Source organism: Lactuca saligna, chromosome 7, assembly GCF_052625555.1.
Source record: "Lactuca saligna cultivar CGN05327 chromosome 7, ASM5262555v1, whole genome shotgun sequence".
Lineage (NCBI taxonomy): Eukaryota > Viridiplantae > Streptophyta > Magnoliopsida > Asterales > Asteraceae > Lactuca > Lactuca saligna.
Genome location: NC_136423.1, coordinates 6,587,839 through 6,608,131, shown reverse-complemented (window position 1 = coordinate 6,608,131; position 20,293 = coordinate 6,587,839). Strand labels below are relative to the sequence as shown.

Below are 20,293 nucleotides of genomic sequence, written 5' to 3'. Positions count from 1 at the left end.
TAAAATATTCAAGATATTATAAAAAAAAGATTTGGGCAAATATGATATTTTGAAGGTTTATTTAAGTTAATACCGATTTATAGAAAATGCACGAAAACCCGCATTTATGAATTTTAACCCGGTTTTGACTGTAATTATAAATTTGGTTTTGGAGACAAATTTTTATGGTTATGAAACTGTCGTATGGTAGTTTTTGACAGTTTTCAGACAAGAGAGTTATTTTCTTATTAATTAGTCATTCTCGTTTTTCTCTGGTATACAAGAAAACTATACTTCTTCATTCTCTATTCTTGATTACTACTGAGTTTTATCCAATTGGGATTTCGAAAATATCATCGAAATATTTCAATTTAATAATGTAATCACAACACTCAATGTTCCAAACAATCAAAACTCTGATTTTCTAACACATTAGATAAAAGATACGGTTAATAACGAGCAACACTTTATTTCTAAACAATAGGCTCTCTACTAAATTTGATAGTTAGCCTACTTACAAAGATAAAAGAAGGCTTTTTTATTTTTGCATCCCACTACTAAAATTAGAAGAAATATGTATATATTATTGATTGTAAGATATGGATATAGCATGTAATTGGACATGTTGAAATTTCTACTTTGCTTATAATTACTATAAAGGAAAACTTGATTATTTTCTAGATTTATTCATTTAAATTGGATTGGTAAAGTAGCATTATAATATGATCTGATTATTTTAGTGTCTACAACAAATTAACTCGAAGAACAGATCTGCTTTTCAAGTATTCATCAATACAAATATTGCTTTTCATGAAAAAAAATCAATAATAATTCATATCGGCGACTAAACTTAAATAGCAACATAAAACCATCAATAGTTATCATTTTCTTATTTTATACATTTACTTATGAAGTGACCCAACTGGTCGCTAATCATATATATATATATATATATATATATATATATATATATATATATATATATATATATATATATATATATATATATATATATATATATATATATATACACACCAATGCCATGATCACAATAAGAGCTAAAACAACAAATTAATACAATAATATAAAAACCATCAAAGTTTAATCGGAATGGCCATGAGTGGTACTTTTCTTGGCAATGTGAGTCCAAACTTCTCCTCCATATCCATATCTTGTGCTCTTATATTTCCATCAAGTTTCCAATCAAACTTATGAATCAAAGACCCCAACATTATATGCAACATTCTATGAGCAATATTTAATCCCGGGCAAATCCTCCTGCCCGAACCAAATGGAATGAACTCATAATTTTGGCCTTTATAGTCAATCTTGACTTCCAAAAATCTTTTTGGCATGAACGTTTCTGGGTCTGGCCAAATGTTAGGGTTACGCCCCATAGCCCAAACATTACAAAAGATTTGTGCATTTTTAGGCACGATGTAACCTTGTACTTCTACAGTGTCTATGGCTTGGTGTGGGACAAGAAAAGGGGCCGGTGGATGAAGTCTAAGAGTTTCTTTTATCACAGCTTGTAAGTAAGGGAGTTGGGAGATATCTTTTTCTTGTATATTTTCCTTTTTGTTTTGCATGAGTTTAGTAATTTCTAAACGAGCCGAATTCATTTTTTCTGGGTTACGGATAAGCTCGGTCATTGCCCATTCCAATGTACTCGATGTTGTATCGGTTCCCGCGATAAACAAAGCCTACAACAACTTATGAGATGATTAATCCTCAAAAAGTTAATATCAGTATATAATAGTAATATATAAAAATTAACTAGATACTTTTAATGTATCAATCTAACCACTAAACTTTATTTTTATCAACATAAAATACAGTAAAATACACTTAAGTTGTAGTTGTAAAAGGATTTACTTACAAGGAACAGATGCCTCATGTCTTCTCGACTAAACATAGATTCTTCTTTGTGTACGAGGTTGAGCAACGAGTCCAAAACATCATTGTTTGTTAACGATGATGAACTTAATCTTGATTGCAAACGTTGGTCAACTATCCTATCAATAATAGTCAACAACTTTTTACCATAAACATTTCCTTGTCTTACAAATCCTTGTGGATCAAACGGTTTAAGGATCGGAAAAAAGTCAGCTAGATTTGGCCTTCCTCCGAAGTTTAATAACGCCATCACTGCTTCCTTGAACTCTTGTGATGATTCAGTATCATATTCAGCAAAATCCACAGAGAATATTAATTTGGAGAGAATGTTAAGAGTTGTTGTAAAGAAAGCTTCACCAATGTTTACAGCCTTTTCATTTCTACAGCATTCATGCACATGATCAACAAGTTCTTGTACCTAAGCATGCATAATCAATTGAAATTGATAATATATACTTGATTAAAAAGATTCAAAATCAAACACATAATTGAAAACATTTACCTTCTCCCCACGGAGGAGTTGACTAGCATCTAAACATTGCACAGAGAAGAATAACTCTCTGGTTATTCTTCGTAGTCTGCGCCATTCATCTCCAGTGGGCAGCCAAACTATGGAGTACTTATCGTGGTCCAGTATTCTGGCGGTGTACGGAATAGTCCGGCTAGAGAAGGATATATCATGAGTGTGAAAGAACTCTTTGGCCAAATCAGGTGATGAAACAACTATCGTTGTTCTGCTTCCGAGCTTAAGAGACATCAAAGGACCATAGCGTTTTGAGAGTGTGGCGATAGAGCGGTGGGGTTTGTCGCTGAGTTTTAACAAGTTTCCGATGACCGGAAAAGGGTAAGGTCCCGGCGGAAGCCGCGAGTTGCGGCGGCCGGTGATGGTGAGGGCGTAGATGAATGTGAAAAGGGAAAGGCTAGAGAGTAAGAGAAATAAGATTGGATAGTCCATAGGGTTATGTGTGTGTACGTGGTGTGGAATGCTCAATCTTATTGGAGTTGTGGTGAGGGCGTAGATGAATGTGAAAAGGGAAAGGCTAGAGAGTAAGAGAAATAAGATTGGATAGTCCATAGGGTTATGTGTGTGGACGTGGTGTGGAATGCTCAATCTTATTGGAGTTGTCCTGTTGACAATGCCAACTAATTTTGTCCTTATATCTGAAAAATGGGTAGTACTGTTAATAGAAATAATTTGGATTTTCATATAAAATTCTTTCTTTGAAATAGGTCAATTATTTTTTTAGTTTATCCTCTTCCTAATAAAAAAGTACCTTTTATGCGATATGTCAATTCCACAGCCCATAATTCTGTAAAGTCAAATTCCTAAAATACCCTTCAAACTGTCATTCTGTACGTGTACTATCTTCTGTATCAATCTCTATTCAATATCTTTTTGAAAACCCCTCACCCCATCAAATCAGCAAAGAAATCTCAAAAAAATAATAAGGACGTAAATCATGCTCATATTCAAGAGATTTAAAGAAAGCTCAATCTCACTCACTCATTCCAAAGCTTCATAATCCATATCCATCTTTCTTCACAATAGTTGCAGTCCATTCGCTTGTAATTCGTTTTTGTTATGTAATAATCAGACATGCTTAAAAACGAGAAAGGGAATCACACCTTCTGCAGGTTTTGTACTCGCTAGATCTTTTCTCATTTTAAACTTTAGTTGTTTAATTTCAGTATCCACTTTTGAATCTCTAGAGTTTACAAGTTACAAATGTTTTTACTTCATTAGATTAAAATTGTCAACAAACCGTGTTGATTTGCGAAGTATGAAATGGATTTCAAAGTTCTTGAATTATGATCTATTGCAATATAGTCTGGAAGTACTTGTGTGCCCCTCTAGCAAGAAAATGACCAAATATCTGAAGAAGATGCAGACATTACAAGATCAGGTTCTCTGTCATTTTCTATATTTTACATGTTTTTCATGTTTCAGTTAGGAAAAAATACAAAAAAAGAAAAAAAAAAGCCATGATTGTTATTAATTAAGAGCTATATTGGTTGTTGAACAGAAACTATGGCAAACAGGTTGAGAAAGATTTGAAGGTTTTGAAAGTTAAGAATAGTAATGATAGGGTCTTGGATAAATCACTTGAAGTTAACCTATTTAAACAACAAGCCAGAGGTGCTTATGTTTCTTTATCAAAGTATATATCTTTATAAAAATTATAAAAGTTTTCATTTTATAGTGGACCAATTATAGGAATTACTATTTACTACAACAAATAGAAAAAGAGAAGGAACTCCAGTGTGAAGAGACTTCTAAAGTTAATAATGTGACGTCACAAGTGGAGTATAGTAGGCATTGTTTGGAACAAAGGCAAATGAATATAGAAGCTTTTGGTTGTTGAGGTACGTATTATTTTTATAAATTCTCATATTGGATATTGTTCATAAATTATAGATATATACTTTTTTAAAACTTGTTAGGGGGCAGCTATAAATAAAAAGATTAACATGGAGAATGATTCAGCAGCATCTACACAACAAATATTAGCATCTACACTACAGTATACAAATATTACACCATAAATCTGAAGAGATCACTAAAGAGGTGAGTGTTTTTTTTTTAAATAACCAAAATGATATCTTATTTTGATTAACAGTGGATACAAGTGAAATATATATAAATATATTTTCTTTAGGTGTAGTTTTTGGAGTATTCAGATTCTACTAGGCACTTTATTTCTCAGATTGTGGAAGAAGCACAAGGCATCACAAACTGATCTTTTTAATGCTCTACTTTTTGTTTGATGATTATATTATGATGCTGATTTTGCAAATTCTTTTTGGATTAATGTTTACTAATGGGTAAGAAACTATTATAAATTCAATAAATTGGTCACCGGTAGGTGGAAGTGTATATTGGTCTATTTGAAGTAGTGTGAATTGATGTGCATGTGATTGTATCTGTTAATTTGTGTGTAGCTGTGGGAGGGGTGTTTTGACTACTTACTATAACAAACAAAATTTCTACCTTTGTAAACTAATGAAGGTGTACAAATCGTTGATTAGTCATTACGATTTTAAATTATAAACAATGCTTATTTTTTTAACCGTGGTTACCACGGGTATTAACCTAATAATTTATACAAACATGATTTTAATGCATTAGTTTACATTACTAGAAATATATAAGATATATAAGGTGATCAAGAGTATCTATCACTAACCATATATGCATAATCTATTACTGTCACCTAATCATCACTAACAACCACTAAAGTTCCGTATAAACATCACTACCCATCACTACTCATCATCTTTTTAATTATAATTAAATTACAAATATAATAAAATGCTAGATTTTCAATTAAAATAAAAACATTACAATTAAAAAAAAAAGACCAAATAACTCTTTTTTTTTTTTTTTTGAACGGCAGAAAAAACAAGCAATTACATTTTAATAAAAGCATAGGAAAAAAAAATAACAAACATTCAAAAATAATCCTAATATTGCATAAAATAAAAGTTTCCATAAAACATAATTCAAAGATATTACTATTCTTCGTTCATGTTGTTTTGGTACGGATGCTTTGCCAAGGGTGTGTTCGGCATAAAACGTTTAAGAGCGTTTGAGAGCTTCTAACTTCTAACGTTTGACAAAACGTTCCGTTTTGAACTGAAGGCTTCGTTGCCACTACAAACTTCTAGCATTTAGTTTAAACAAAATGCTCAAAATCCAGAAGCTACTTCATGTAGCGTTTAACAAAACGCTACCAGCTACTCGCTACTATCTAGTTTTATCGAACACGCCCTAGATCTTCCAGAAGATTGAAACGCGTTTCAGTGTTTTGAATTTCAATTACTCTTGCTAAAAATTAAGTCGAACCAACTATAAACTCTTGAGTCGGGCTACTTATATCGTTCTCGACGTACGTGAAAATCGTTCTACCTTCATGTTCAATAATCATATTATGCATTATAATACATGCATACATTATATGTTTTAACTTTTCCATATCCTAGAGTCATGAAATATATTTCACTACATAACATGTCTCATTGAGGACTCCAGATGTCGTCTTTATATCATTTCTAACAGATTCTTGTCTTTTTGTGAACATCTTTGTTTTTCCAGTGCGATGTAACGCGTATGCCTTCATAAAGGTGAGTAATATGAGTATATCCCATTACAAAGGTAGTAACCTTGTTTGTACGAATGCTCGTTCTCCATAAATGAAATATAAGGTGCTTTCTGGTCCATATATTGTTGAAAATGGAGGACGACCCAAGATCATTCCTGGAAATCCATGTCTCTCTTCATGTGCCAAATACAATCTCCTAATATCACATTCAATAGGTTTGCATAAATATTCTTTATGAAAAAACTCATAAACACATGCATAAAAATGATCTACACACTAATTTACGGTCATCTCAAATACATTCAATTACTCGTCTGTTGCATCAAAGACTATATCGTATCCTAAATATTTAAGTGCAGTCGTACATTTCTGTATAACACTAAAGCCCATTCTATCTCTAGCATCTAGTTTTTTTTTTCTTTTTTCTTTTTTTTTTTAATTATAATAAATATTCATATCATGCCTCTAAAACATTACTAATATGTAAAAATAATTCCTTATTAAGACGAAAATGATGTTTGAATGTGTTATCATTATAAAGACAATTATCGACAATATAATCACGTACCAAAAGTTCATGTGCGGCTTGGCGGTCTCAATTGACAACTGTTATTATATGTATAACATATGTATGTTCTTCATCGTCTATGTGTTGCACAACATTAAAGAATATCGAGATAAACTCCCCATCATCAACTGAATCAAAATTTTCAAAAAAACCCATATATGTGATATTTTATAGAGTAATAAAGAGAAGAATGGTTTGGAAATATGGTGTAGGTGGTTGTATTTATAGCTAATTTAAACAAAAATACATTTTTTACAGTTTAAAGGTTAAATTAAGCCCATTAGTTGTGGTCCATCATCCTCTCAATAACAATCATCCATGACAATGACCAACAAAGGATGGTCGGGGTGGTGTTCGTGTTTGTGGTTCGCGCTAGGTGGACAATGAGAGCCCTTCGTAGAGAGTACTCTGGAGGGCCTAACAATACAATCTAAAATATTTTAGAGTATTCTACAAATATGGATTTGGGTTTAGAAAATTTAGTCTAACATAAGCTTCAAATCCTCAAAACATTAAGTAAGATATGAATGAAGCCTCCATACTAAATCATTCAAAGTGTTTTATCTACGTATTAGTTGGTGTTTGTATTTGCAGTATAAGTGATAGTGATTAAGGCATAATCCCAAAAGGATAGAGAAATATTATTTCCACCGATTAGTAAGTAAACCGTATCTAGTAAGGTTCATTTCATCCTTTATCATCTCTAAGGATATAGATGGTTCTACTGGTTTGTATCTCAACTTTATATTTTAAAACTTCAACAAAGGTTTTACAATTATCTTTTAACATTTAAAATATAATTACAACGACTATAGTTTTTGATAAAGTTAATTAGATATCTTATACTAAATATAAACATTATTTAGAAAGGAAGTTATGCATCATAATGTACAATTCTTTAATAATTAATTTCCCTACAGTTTAGTGAAAATATAATTTGTAAACTTTTATATACAAATACGATTCACATATGTGAAATAAAGTAAATTATTTGCCTTCAAAAATCTATTTTATGAAGTTGAAATATGTGTATTTTATTTATATAATAAATATAACAATGTCATAGATAAGTTTGATTCAAACCATGTTTGTGTGGAAAGTGTGTGCATATAGAATTTATTATTTAAAAAACATTGATATTTACTTTATTATTCTATTAAGAGATCTAATTCTCAAAACATAATTTAATCATTTCAAAATATGAAGTTGATCATTATGAAAAACAATTAAGTAAATAATCAATTATCTAATCAATTAAATGAGATATATATTTAGTCAGGCTAAATTAAAACATACATTGGTCCAAAACAAACATTGTTTTACAATACAAGTATTTTATGTTCTAAGTTTAAATAAACTCCACTAGTGAAGTAACTTGCTTGTGCTCAACTACTTACTCTTCTTAATTATCTGCATGTTATTTACAAATATTATATTAATATTAAGTACCAAGTGCTCGAGTGTTTAATGAAAAGTATAAGTTCTATCTAATAAATACATGAATGATAGGTCTGACCATTTCTTTTCATATAAGAGAGGCATTTCCTTTTCCAATTTCTTGTTTCTCTACAGAAGAAACAAGATCCATCTCTATGATATTCTAATAAATACACGAATGAGTATAAGTTCTATCTCTATAAATCCAAGTGCTTGAGTGTTTAATGAAAAGTATAAGCTCTATTTAATAAATACATGAATGACAGGTGGCCAGTTCTTTTCAGATAAAAGAGAAATTTCCTCTTCTAATGTCCAGTTTCTCTACAGAAGATACAAGATCCATCTCTATGATATTCTTAGATTTCTTGGGATTATAGATGTTCTTTCCTCAAACTAATGGCCTATTAGATCACATAAGGTGACCCTTGTCAGCCTTGTATTCTTCCTCTATTTGAATTGGTTCATACAAAATATCACTGTATTTTAGGAATTTCCACTCCACCTGACGAAACACGTTATGATTCTAAATTCAACAAGACATCATGGTCTAGAATTACAGTTCTTAGTATTATGTTAAAAACATCTTCAACATCATAAGAATGCTTCCAAAACGCATAATCTTCAGTTCTATTGGTAAGTGCAGGATGTTTAGGAATAAGACCTTTAAGAATGTATAATTTATGATCTCTCTTCCATCAGATGTTATATATGTAACACCTGATTCCTGGTATGCAGTTAATTCAAGCATTTCTTGTGTTTTCTCTGGGACTCGACGAGTTGGAGGCCCAACTCGTCGAGTAGAGTCGAGATCCGCGGACAATTTAAGTGACCTACTTGACAAGTCGGAAGATTGACTCGGCGAGTAGGTGCTGTTTGGGTAAAACCCTAAATTGAGGGTTTGCACCCTATTTAAACACCTTATCTCAGCCTCCATCATCCCTTATACTCCCAGAAGACATCATATCGAAACCCTAGCCATTTTTGTGTGTTCTAAGGCCATTTTGGTGCTTTTTGGTGGGTTGTGAAGGTTGAGAAGAGTAAAGGAGCTTGTGAGACCAAGGGGAAACAAGAAGATCCAGCGTTTGGAGCTCATTTACAACTTATTGGAGGTATGAAGTTGAACCTTTATCTATAGATCTTGATTTGTGGGCCTTTTCATTCATCTTTCTAAGCCCTAAAGAGGTTGTATTCGGGATTAAGTGTTAGAAGTCAGTGTATGCTTGAGATCCAGGTCTATTGTGGGGTTTTATGGCACAAAGGTGCCCATTTTGCTGCCATGAACACTCCATGCACCTTAGAGGCCATATTTTATGGTTTTTTGGGCCAAAGACCCCTTGCATGTGTACCAAGTTTGGAACTTTACGTGTAAAATGGACATTAGGAGGCCAAATCTATGGTTTTGGGGTGTTAAGACCCATTTAAATCGACTGAATAGTGTTGGCCAAGGATGGACTCGGCGAGTTGTTATTGGGACTCAGTGAGTGTGAGTGTAAGAACCACCAAATCCATTCTGTGGATGCACCGGTTGTTAGGGAGGAAAGTCCCATAGGTGTTTAGATGCGAAAAGGGATCTGGGAATCACGGGACTCGATGAGTATATGAACAGATTTGGCGAGTCCAAGGCAATCTACCAATCTTTGAAGATGGACTCGACGAGTTGCTCATACAACTCGGCGAGTCGTAGACCGGACACATTCTTATGAGGGAGATGAACTCACCAAGTTCAAGGATGAACTCGGCGAGTCGGATGAAGATGGTCCCAATGGTTTGAATGAAGGAGAATCCGTCGAGTTCTGGCTAGACTCGACGAGTGGAGTCGGGGTTGGATCGGGTTAATGGAGTATGGACTTGACGAGTTGGTAGACCAACTCAGCGAGTCAGGTCAACTGAGTGTTGACTTTGACCAATGTTGACTTTGCCTGGTTTTGGTATTGACCCAAGTTAGGGTTGTATGTTCTGCTTAATGACTTGAGGGTTGTCGTGTAGGGATTAAGGAGTCGAGGAGAGCCGACCTTCGCACCGAGGACAGTTCAGAAACTACACGACATAGATGTGAGTTACCTTCCAATAGAAGTAGGTCTAAGGCACCAAGTCCAGTCCACTAGTAATTGTTAGTTGGGATGGTTATCTTTGTGATAATTGTCTGGTCTGTTATTGTTGGATATGTGACTATGCTAGACTGCTAGATATGTGTGTATGCTAGTTTTCTAGTTGCCAGGTTATATGAGATAGTATCAGTAGAAGGGGACTAGTCCCCGATTCGGTCGTTAGGACCAATGGGTAGGTTGGACACCCCAGATATGTTTGACATCATGTTTATGATATGATATTATGTGTTAGTAGTAGGGGTGAAATAGTCCCAGTGTTCGGTTGAGATAGACTAGAGGGTAGGTCAGCATCCCAGAATAGCTTGACATGGGTAGGTCAACACCCCATAATGGCTTGACATGGGCAGGACGGGCGCCCCAGAATTGCCCGGTAGTATGTATGCTATGTGACTCTATGGTATGTGGTATGATGGGGGAACTCACTAAGCTTTGTGCTTACAGTTTTAGTTTTGGTTTCAGGTACCTCTTCGTCTAAGGGGAAGGAGCTGGCGGTGTAGCAGCGCATCACACACACATGATTTCCGCTTAGAGTTTTCTGGGACTGTACTATGTTATTTTGTACTTCAAGATGATTTGGTTTTGAGACATGATATTATGGTTTTATGTATTTACATGATCTTGGCAATGTTTTGATAAACTAATTTATAAACCACTTAACTAAAAATGAAATTTTTGGACTCAAAAATTGGGATGTTACAATATACTCTCGTAGATCATCAAGAGAAAGATGATGCATGGTTATGAGATCAGATTTTGTTTTCATCTACAAAATTTTAATAGAATTCGTTTAGTATTTTTAATATTAAAATTTTAATAATTAATAACCTTTAAGTTTCTAAAACCGTTAATTATCAAAGTCTAGGATCCAAGTTGCAAAACAAATAAATGGTTAGGTATCATTTATCTCGTTCATTGAATCCAACAAGGTAGATATCAAGTATCAATTATATTCTAATGTATAATTCCTAGTGTTATGGGATCGCTAATAACGAAGTTTACTAGACATATTTGATCACATCTATGCCTCAGATTTCTATTGTTCAGGTAACCTTTATCACAACATATTTCCGATCAAATCATCCAGTTTGAGGAACAACTGTAACTGGCCTATAACTTGGTCATAGAAATTGTTAATACACACCTCATCCATCAAAAGAAAACACTAGTGGTTAGGTATCCTTTATCCCACTAGCTTATACAAGTGACATGTGAGTGTTATTCAAATTGAACTACACATATTTGAGTTTAATAAGGGGTCTTTTATGTTTTTATAATTCTCGTTTAAAAAACATTTAATATCCTGGTTATTACATGTATCCAATAAGTCATGGTATACTTTTATTTAATTCACATTTTAGCAATATTGTTTTATAAAACCCATTTTTATCTTATTGACGTGATCAAATTTTAAATTTAATATCTAACATTAACTTTTGACGTTTGAGCGCTAACAAACATTTATTAACCTTTTAATAAAACTTACTTTTATAAAATAAGGTTTAAAGTTTGATAAGTCTCTAAAATCTCAATTTTAATCTTATATAATTTTAATCGGGAAGTTACCGTTTGATATTTTTATACGATAAAACACATTTTATTAGTAAAACCTTTTTATCATCTTATGTTAAAAAATAAATTTAATTAAAACCGAACTCCTTGTGATTATTTTTATGTTTAAAAAATTATCTGGCATTTTAAAATCTAGTTTTACAAACATACATAATATATAAACATAAAGCAAGCATCATAAAACATCAAAACATATGTGCATAAACCAGGCACATCTAGTGACAATTGTATGAATCATCAAAAAATATCAAGTCCATTCTTAAGGGACATAAATGGACCGGATATTCAACTTCTCTCAGTTTTGTCCTCCATATGATTTGGTAACTCCAAGTAGCAAACTTCACAATTATAAAAGTTATAAACTTTATAAAATCATAGGGTGACACTCGATCCTCCAAAATGGTCTTCATCTTCATATTTTTACATTTTATATAAATAAACTATTCTAACAATTAATCTATTATTTACAAAAATAAACAAAATGAAAACTATCTATTTAATTATTACATACCATATGAATAAATAATTATTACAACCATTTTGATAAATCAACACATACAACAACACAAAAGGTCCATGGATAGTTTATGCACAAAACAACACTTTGTTTTTCTAAGACAAATTTTATGATTAAAAAGATGCATGTAATCTTCAAGTCATAAAAATAACAATTATAAATATTTTAAAATTGTCATAGAAAATATGTATGGATTTTCTTACAAAAAAGAAAACCTTCAATGTTTTACAAAAACAAAGATTATACCAAATAATCTAATAATATAACCAAGTTTGCAAAATGGCTCTGATACAAATTATTGAGTTTTATTCAAACATCGGTTTCTAAAAAACACTAGAAATGACAACAAAAGCTTTAAAATTGTGAATAAACTTAAAACCATTTTAACCCACCAATGATCATTTTACAAAGCATGGAAAAAAAACAATACAACCATAAGAAGAAAGTAACTACAACCTTTGAAGACTTTGATCCTCTTGGGAGGTTGGAAGTTGATGAGGAATGTAGAGTTAGAAAACCGCCTTAGTTAGAAACATCAACAATTCTTCAACTTGATTTGGATGCTAGTCCTTCTTGTATATTTTAGTTTTTCTTAATCCTTAAAGACATATACTAAATAAGTCTTAAGGAGAAGCAACTAACGAGCACTCAAACTCTACACAACAATTTGCAAGAGATGGAAGGGGAGGAGCCTTGGAAACCCCACAAATTTATGAGAGAAAATAGGAGAAGAAGTGTAAGAAAAAAAATAGTCTAGTTTTTGTCTAACCTATTCTTTATATACTTACATGGACATATGAAAGACCATTCTTCCATTTAATGTGTAACTAACTTCTTGTAAAAAAGCATGAGTGTAACAAAAATCAAACAAGTAAACCTCCTCACCTCATGAAGCAACCTACAATTATGGTGAGGGAGGTGGGGTTTTGATTTTTCTTTCACTCAAAGTAGCTAGTTAGATGTAGTAACTAGATAATCACTCAAAGTGTCAAATAAATGTACACAACTTATAAATTCATATCACATAAATAATTATTATTTCCTATAAATAGTAATTCCTTTTATGTTAGTAAAATATTATTTCCATAAAATTATAATTTTTCCAATTAAATACTAGAAATATAAATATTTATCAATGATTAAATTCTTATAAATAATATATTAACATCAAGTTCTTGTTAGTGTGACATTTAAAAAAAATATATTATCTAGTAATATCATTTTATAATGTTTCTTGAGCATAAAGATCTTTCAACTATTTAATTATGTGGCGTTAATATTGACTTATCAAAATTTAAAAAATCATACAAAAAACACTAAGTTTTTTTTTCTTCCAATTTTGACACTTAGTTTCACTTTATATATATATATATATATATATATATATATATAGTTTTAACACTCCATTTGTTTCCAATAGAAGATCATTATTTATCATTTCCATTTGAAAATGTATAAATAAACATTTTTTACATTTAAATCATAATGTTATGTATAAATATGTATTATTGATATTTTAAACATGTTTTTCTTTAAATACACAATCTAATATGATATTAGAGGTGCGAAGTGAAAATTCAGATAAACTAATGTGATCTTAAGAAAATGAGGGTACGAAGGTTGTGTCTCCGGTGTGGTTCCAATTGGCATCTCCCCTGACGGGTTCCAAGGGTTTCACTAACATCCCAACTATCGCTTTGGTTCATGCAAATACATTCCTTCTTCACTTAATGTTACTTTGCAAAAAATATTGTCTCCAAGAACATCAAACAAATAAGGTACTTTGTGTTTATAATGTTTTAGATTTTACATGAAATCCAAATAAAGTGTTCTTCGATTATCCAAAATATGGTCTCGTGATACCACATGACCGTTATTCTAAATTAATACATTCAAGACAAAAACGTTAATTTTTTAAGGTTATTTTTCGAAATATCCTACAACTTAAATATCATCTAATATTGGTAGATATTAACTATTATAAGCGTAATACTTTACAAGAACTTAATTTAGAATCATATATAGTTAATTTTCATCGTGAGGCTACAAGGCATAAAAGCTCCGCACCCTCTAATATAATGTTTTCTTTTTTTGTTATTTGCCCAATTATTATTAAAGTTAAACCACAACCTTATCTTAGTAAAGACAAAATTGAAAAAATTGATCCATGTGATTTGTCGAAAATTATTATATTTTTTCTAAAAGGTTTTGAAATCGAACTATCGAGTTTAAAACATATTTTGGTCCAAATATTTTTGAAAATATTTAAAAGGATAGATTTACCCTTATTAATTTTTTTCTATATATTTTTTAAAATTTTATTATTTTTCTGATTTAAAATTAAATTGTAATGTCCCAAAAGTTCATGGTAAAAATTTTATTTTTAGACTAACCCAAAACCAACATTCATTGGTTTCCAATAAAAAGATAGTCATAGTATGATAATGTATCCTCAACAATAACAAATCAAAAGGTAATGAATAAATAAACTCCGGGTGTGCAATACGATCATTCCAAGCTTTTTCCTTTTGAACCGGAAATACCTCAAAACAATATAAACACAAACAGTAAGTACGAAACTTAGTGAGTTCCCTCAAAATACTATATATCAAACAAGAACGGGTCTCGCCCAACAAACATGATTCGGGCCCTTCCCATATCATTCTAGCCCCATCCATATAATCGGGCCACACCCATATAAAACATACATAATCGGGCCCTGCCCATATAAAACATACATACACATGCAAGAGTTACAAAGACAACTAGCATCCTACAAACATAATCCAATGGGCCGACATTGGTGCCTTCAACCCACGAGTATTGTGAGGAGACTGACCTCACAAACGAAATCAACAACAACTCTCACAGCAGAAGTACGGGTGCTAAACACAACCTAATCAACCACACAAGATGAACCCTTAATCCACCTTCAAAATTTAGAAATTTGGTCAAAAGTCAACAAGGTCAAAGTCAAAATCAAAGTCATAATGGTCGGCCTCCACGTCGTGGCTCACAGGTCTAAACCGAATCAAAATCCAAGTCAAACAAGTCAATATGGCCTCAGCCGATCTCCACATTGTGGTAGCTATCAGACAAAATAAATCATGGCTCTCCTTCAGTTCCCATGTCGTGCAGCCACCTGCCACACCATGGTGACACTGAAATGACGTTCTTAAGCCATTCAGTCCTTGATCCATTAAGCCATTAACCCATCTTCCCTGTAATGCTTTTAAGTCCCCTAAGGGTCCATAAAAATCCAAACTTTATGGATATGCATGCCTCATTCATGTCCTTTCCCAAGTTAAGTCAGATATGGAGAAATATGACCTAAAACCCAATCACAATTCATAAATTACCACAAGGCTCTAGATCTATAAGATATAATACTCAATGGGCATGAGGAGTCATAAAGTTGCTAACTCTATATCTTCTAACATACCAGACACAAAAAAAAAAAAATAGTCCATAATGTGCCAAAACCTATACATCTATGAAGATAACACTATTAAGAATGGAACCAGGAAGCTCACCAAAGATCCAGAGAGTAAACATAAGGGGTGGAGGTGGATTTCTTGCTGATTCTTTCACTACACTTCCTTCTTCTTCCTTCAAATATCACAAAGTACCAAAAATGAGCTCACAACCTACAAAGAAGGTTCAGGTTAGGGTTTTTCAGTTTGGAAGCGTAATGGAGGTTGAATGATCACCGAACCCTAGCCACCATGTCCGTTAAATAGGGACCAAAGCCCAAGAATTAGGGTTTTCTCCAAAAGCATCTACAAGGTCGTGGCAATACATGACCACGTTTTGGTGGTCATTAAAACTCCACGATAAAAAAGACACTGCTACGTCGTGGTGAAGCCTCCGCCACAAATTCAAAATTTAGTAATTAATATATACATGAAGTGGATTTTACGACTCTCCCCCACTTGAATCAGACTTCGTCCTTGAAGTCCGCCTTTACAAACAACTCAGGGTAGTGCTCCCTCATGTCCACCTTAGGTTCCCAAGTCCATTCAGAACTTTTCTAGTGTTGCCATTTCACTTTCACCAAGCCTACCACCTTGTTGCACAAGGCCTTCATCTTCCTGTCAAGTATCGTAACTGGTCTCTCCACATAGCCCAGGCGCTCGTCTACCTGAATATCATCCAATGGAACTATTACGGAATCATTGGCTATGCACTTCCATAACAGAGAGACATGAAAAGTACTTTGAATCTGGTTGAGTTCGTTCGAAAAATCCAACAGGTATGTCACCTTGCCCACCCGGGCGATGACCCTAAAGAGACCAATAAACCTAGGGTCCAACTTGCCCTGCTTCCTAAACCGGATGACACCTTTCCAAGGTGACACCTTCATGAGCACAAAATCTCCAACCTAAAACTCTAAATTTTAATGGCGTCTGTCTGCATAGCTCTTCTGACGGCTCTATGCGGTTCGAAGCCTCACGCTTACCTTTTGAATCAACTCAATAGTCTTGTATACAACCTCGGTACTCCCTATGACTTGTTGTCCAACCTCACCTCAACAAATCAGGGTCCGACATTTCCTCATATAAAGCATCTCAAAAGGAGGTCGGTCATTACTAGCGTGATAACTGTTGTTGTAGGAGAACTCGTCCAAGGGTAGATACGTATCCCAACTCCTGCCAAAATCCAACACACATGCTCAGAGCATATCCTCGAGTGGTTGAATCATCCGCTCGCTCTGTGTCAGTATCGGGGTGATAAGCTATACTAAAATGCGACTGAATACCCAACTCCTCATGGAATTTCCTCCGAACCCTGTAGGTGAAACGAACATCTTGATTAGAGGCCACAAAAATTGGCACTCTGTGTCATGAGACCACCCCACTAATGTAGACATCAGCCAACTTCTCTGCAAAAGTACTCTCTTGAATATGAATGAAGTCCATAGCAATATGCTCCCATTTCCACATGGGAATATCTAACGGTTTCATCTTTTTATGAGGCCTCTGATGTTTGGCCTTGACTCTTCGACAAGGCAAGCACCTCTGCACATACTAAGCCATGTCCCTCTTAATGCATGGCCACCAATAATCAGGTCGAAGGTTCCTGTACATCTTTTCCGCACCCATATGGATCAAAAACTTTGACTTATGCGCCTCCTCCATCATTAGTTGTCATGCATCGCCTAAATATGGGACCCAAATCCTCCGATTCAAGGTCAACAGTCCTCGACTATCATAATCCAAATGAGGAAACTTGACCCATAATGCACTTACTCTTGCGGTGCTCCGCTTTCATAGCCTCGACCTGAGCCTCACGAATCTGCCCGAATAGAGGGTAACCATTGACATCCTCAAAAATAGATCCCAAATAGGTGTGCTAGTTACCTTGCGAATCAGTGCATCGACCAATATGTGGCGTTCCTGGAGTGGTATAAGATCTCGTAATCTTAGTCCTTCACTATATCTAGTGACTTATGCCGCCTCATATTCATATTCATATGATCCATAAAGTACCTATAGCTCTTATGATCTGTAAAAATGGCACAACAGACCCTATAAAGGTAATGTCGCCAATTCTTAAGGGTGAAAACCACAACCCACAACTCTTGATCATGTGTAGGGTAATACGCCATAAGAGGCTTCAACTGCCTTGATGCATAAGCAATCACATGACCCTGTTGCATTAGGACTGCACCCAATCTCGTGATCGAAGAATCATAATAAATCACAAAGTCATCAAAACCCTCAGGAAGGGTCAGAATCAGGAGCCTCACACAATCTCTGTCTCATAGTCTCAAATGTCGCATGTTGCTCAGGCCCTCAACGAAAGGTAATTGTCTTCTTCATGAATCTGGTCAACAGAACTGCCATCCTGGAGAAATTCTCGATAAACCTCCGTTAATACCTTGATAAGCCAAGGAAACTCTAAATCTCAGATGGAGACCTCAGAACATCCCACTGCATCACAACCTCGATCTTGGTCGGATCGACCAATATACCCTTCTGATTGATAAAATGCCCTAAAAATTGCACCTCACGGAACTAGAACTCACATTTGGAGAATTTGACATAAAGCCTCTCCCTCCTCAAAGTCTCCAAAACCTCTTGCAATTGATCCTTATGTTTCTCCTTGGTCTTAGAATAGATCAAGACATCATCAACAAAAACGATAACATTGTGACTTTTCACCCATTTTTTTTAAAAAAATCAAACATTTTTTAACATAATATGTTGCGGAAGACTTATTATGATTATTTCAAAAACATCACCAATGTTACTTTCATGTCAAAACAAACCCATCAAAGTTTAACATTCACAAAACACAATGATAAAAAAACCAACATGCCCAAATGGTATTATAACTAAAGATACTAAATAAAACTACCCAATGGTTCCCATCCTCATCAAGGCATTATGTCACGCTACCTGTTCCAATACACAGAAACCAACAAGCAATGAACAAGTGTTAGCATAAGCTAAGTGAGTAAATCAGAATACAATGTTAATAGAACACACATATTATAGATGGATTCACACAAAACATCCACACATAGTCAAATACTCACAAGCAAGACATATATAATCACACCGCATAACAAACAAATGTGTAGCATAATTTATTCAGTTCTTCTTTTAGAGCTTCTTTTATTAGTTACTCTCCTTAACCCCGCTGTAACTAATTTTATTTTTTCGAGTCACTGCTTAAATATTAATATATAATATTTTGTTTCTTCATTTTACATTTATAATTATTAACTGCTCACCATCGTTGTAATTATTAAAGTAATACCTCCTAGTTAGGGTACATTTATTCAACGTAAACCCCTAAGGAAAGAACCCCATTCGCTACTAATAATTGATAGTATCCCAAAATTGTCTCAAATGTCAAACACAAATCCACAGAATAACTGATAGTATCCCAAAATGCTCAAACATATTCTCGAACAGGTGTGTACAATCAAGCCGGCGCCTTCCCCCGATCCTGAGAAGTACCTAAAACACATAACACACAGCACGGTAAGAACAAAGCTTAACGAGTTTCCCAAAATACCACATACACAAATAATAAGCCTCTCATGGCTATAACTCAGCATGGACCCTCCGATCATGTGTCTTAGTGAGGACCCTCCGGTCTTATAGCTTGGGCTGGACCCTCCAGTCCTATATCTTAGTGAAGACCCTCTGGTCTCACAACTTGGTTTGGACCCTTCAGTCCTAACTCAGTAAAGTACATAATAATATAACATATATCACAAGACAAAATGCATAATTTCACATAACTCAATATAAGCACATAGGACCCTCCGGTCGATAACTCAAATAAGACTCTCTGGTCACTCAATATTACCATTCAGGTAAGTAAAGTGAGAAGACTCACCTCGGAAGTAAGCAAGTAGATCTAGTACCTCACGAACAGTCTAGACTTCGCCAACATAATATAATTATTTCTAATAAGCAAATCAAAATAAACAATATGAAATTATAAGCTAAGTCCTCCACTAAATCTCAAAAAGGGTGAAAAGACCATTTACCCCTCCATGGTCTCCAAGGTCCACAGTTGACCAAACCCTAAAAGTTAATGGAAGTCAATGCTCAAGTCAACAATCCATGTTGACTAAACTCGTCGAGTGCATCTATGTGACTCGTCGATTTCCTTCATTTTCTCTAAAGTATCGGGCAAATCCAACTCAACTCATCGAGTTGTCTCGACAACTCGATGAGTTGTAGCTCATCCTGTCTATTGGGTAAAACCCTAGGTGACTCGTCGAGTTGGCACATGAGCTCGTCGAGTCCCTCTAGACCAATTCTCATTTAGACGATTCTAAGTAGAAATAATGTCCTAAACTCTAGATCTAGCCTCCTAAGGCTGAAATACCACTTAAAGCTGCAAGCTTTACGTCCATGCATGACATCTAGTGGTCGAAATGTCATAGTAAGCTCCATATGGGGTTTAATGCATAAAATCTTGTCACTAGCTTGATAAAGCTTGGATATTTGGACTCAAATGACCTCATTTAGTCCAAATATGATGTTTCAACTTCATGTCATGCTCAAATGACTCAATGCTCAAAAGATAGATGGTAGAAATCCCTAAAACTCCTTAGAAAGAGATCTAACAAAAGAAATGATCAAGATGGTAGCTT

At 34.1% G+C, this 20,293-nt stretch overlaps 1 protein-coding gene and 1 long non-coding RNA gene across 4 annotated transcripts; one reads left to right on the top strand and one right to left on the bottom strand.

Annotated features, from left to right (window-relative positions):
• Nucleotides 1-829: 829 nt before the first annotated feature.
• LOC145005233 (cytochrome P450 76T24-like) lies at nt 830-2,983 on the bottom strand. Its single transcript, XM_078964295.1, has 3 exons — nt 2,378-2,983; nt 1,859-2,293; nt 830-1,682 (listed from the first exon to the last, which is right to left on the bottom strand). The coding sequence occupies exons 1-3, from the start codon at nt 2,948-2,950 to the stop codon at nt 1,074-1,076; spliced, it is 1,617 nt and encodes a 538-aa protein (XP_078820421.1). The 5' UTR covers nt 2,951-2,983; the 3' UTR covers nt 830-1,073.
• Nucleotides 2,984-3,261: 278 nt separating this feature from the next.
• On the top strand, nt 3,262-4,766 carry LOC145005659 (uncharacterized). Of its 3 annotated transcripts, none has more exons than XR_013662648.1 (6): nt 3,263-3,510; nt 3,620-3,779; nt 3,900-4,012; nt 4,091-4,239; nt 4,318-4,441; nt 4,533-4,766. It is a non-coding gene; the product is annotated as an uncharacterized LOC145005659 (long non-coding RNA). The 3 variants fall into 3 exon arrangements; XR_013662647.1 differs by having other exon boundaries at nt 4,077-4,239; XR_013662646.1 differs by having other exon boundaries at nt 3,262-3,510; nt 3,900-4,239.
• Nucleotides 4,767-20,293: the final 15,527 nt, after the last annotated feature.

Excerpts from the sequence above, each read along its gene's own strand:
- LOC145005233 (XM_078964295.1), bottom strand. The coding sequence starts at position 2,950 with ATGGACTATCCAATCTTATTTCTCTTACTCTCTAGCCTTTCCCTTTTC. Across the intron at positions 2,294-2,377 it reads AACTCCTCCGTGGGGAGAAG|GTACAAGAACTTGTTGATCA; the intron begins GTAAATGTTTTC and ends ATGCATGCTTAG. Across the intron at positions 1,683-1,858 it reads ACATGAGGCATCTGTTCCTT|GCTTTGTTTATCGCGGGAAC; the intron begins GTAAGTAAATCC and ends AAGTTGTTGTAG.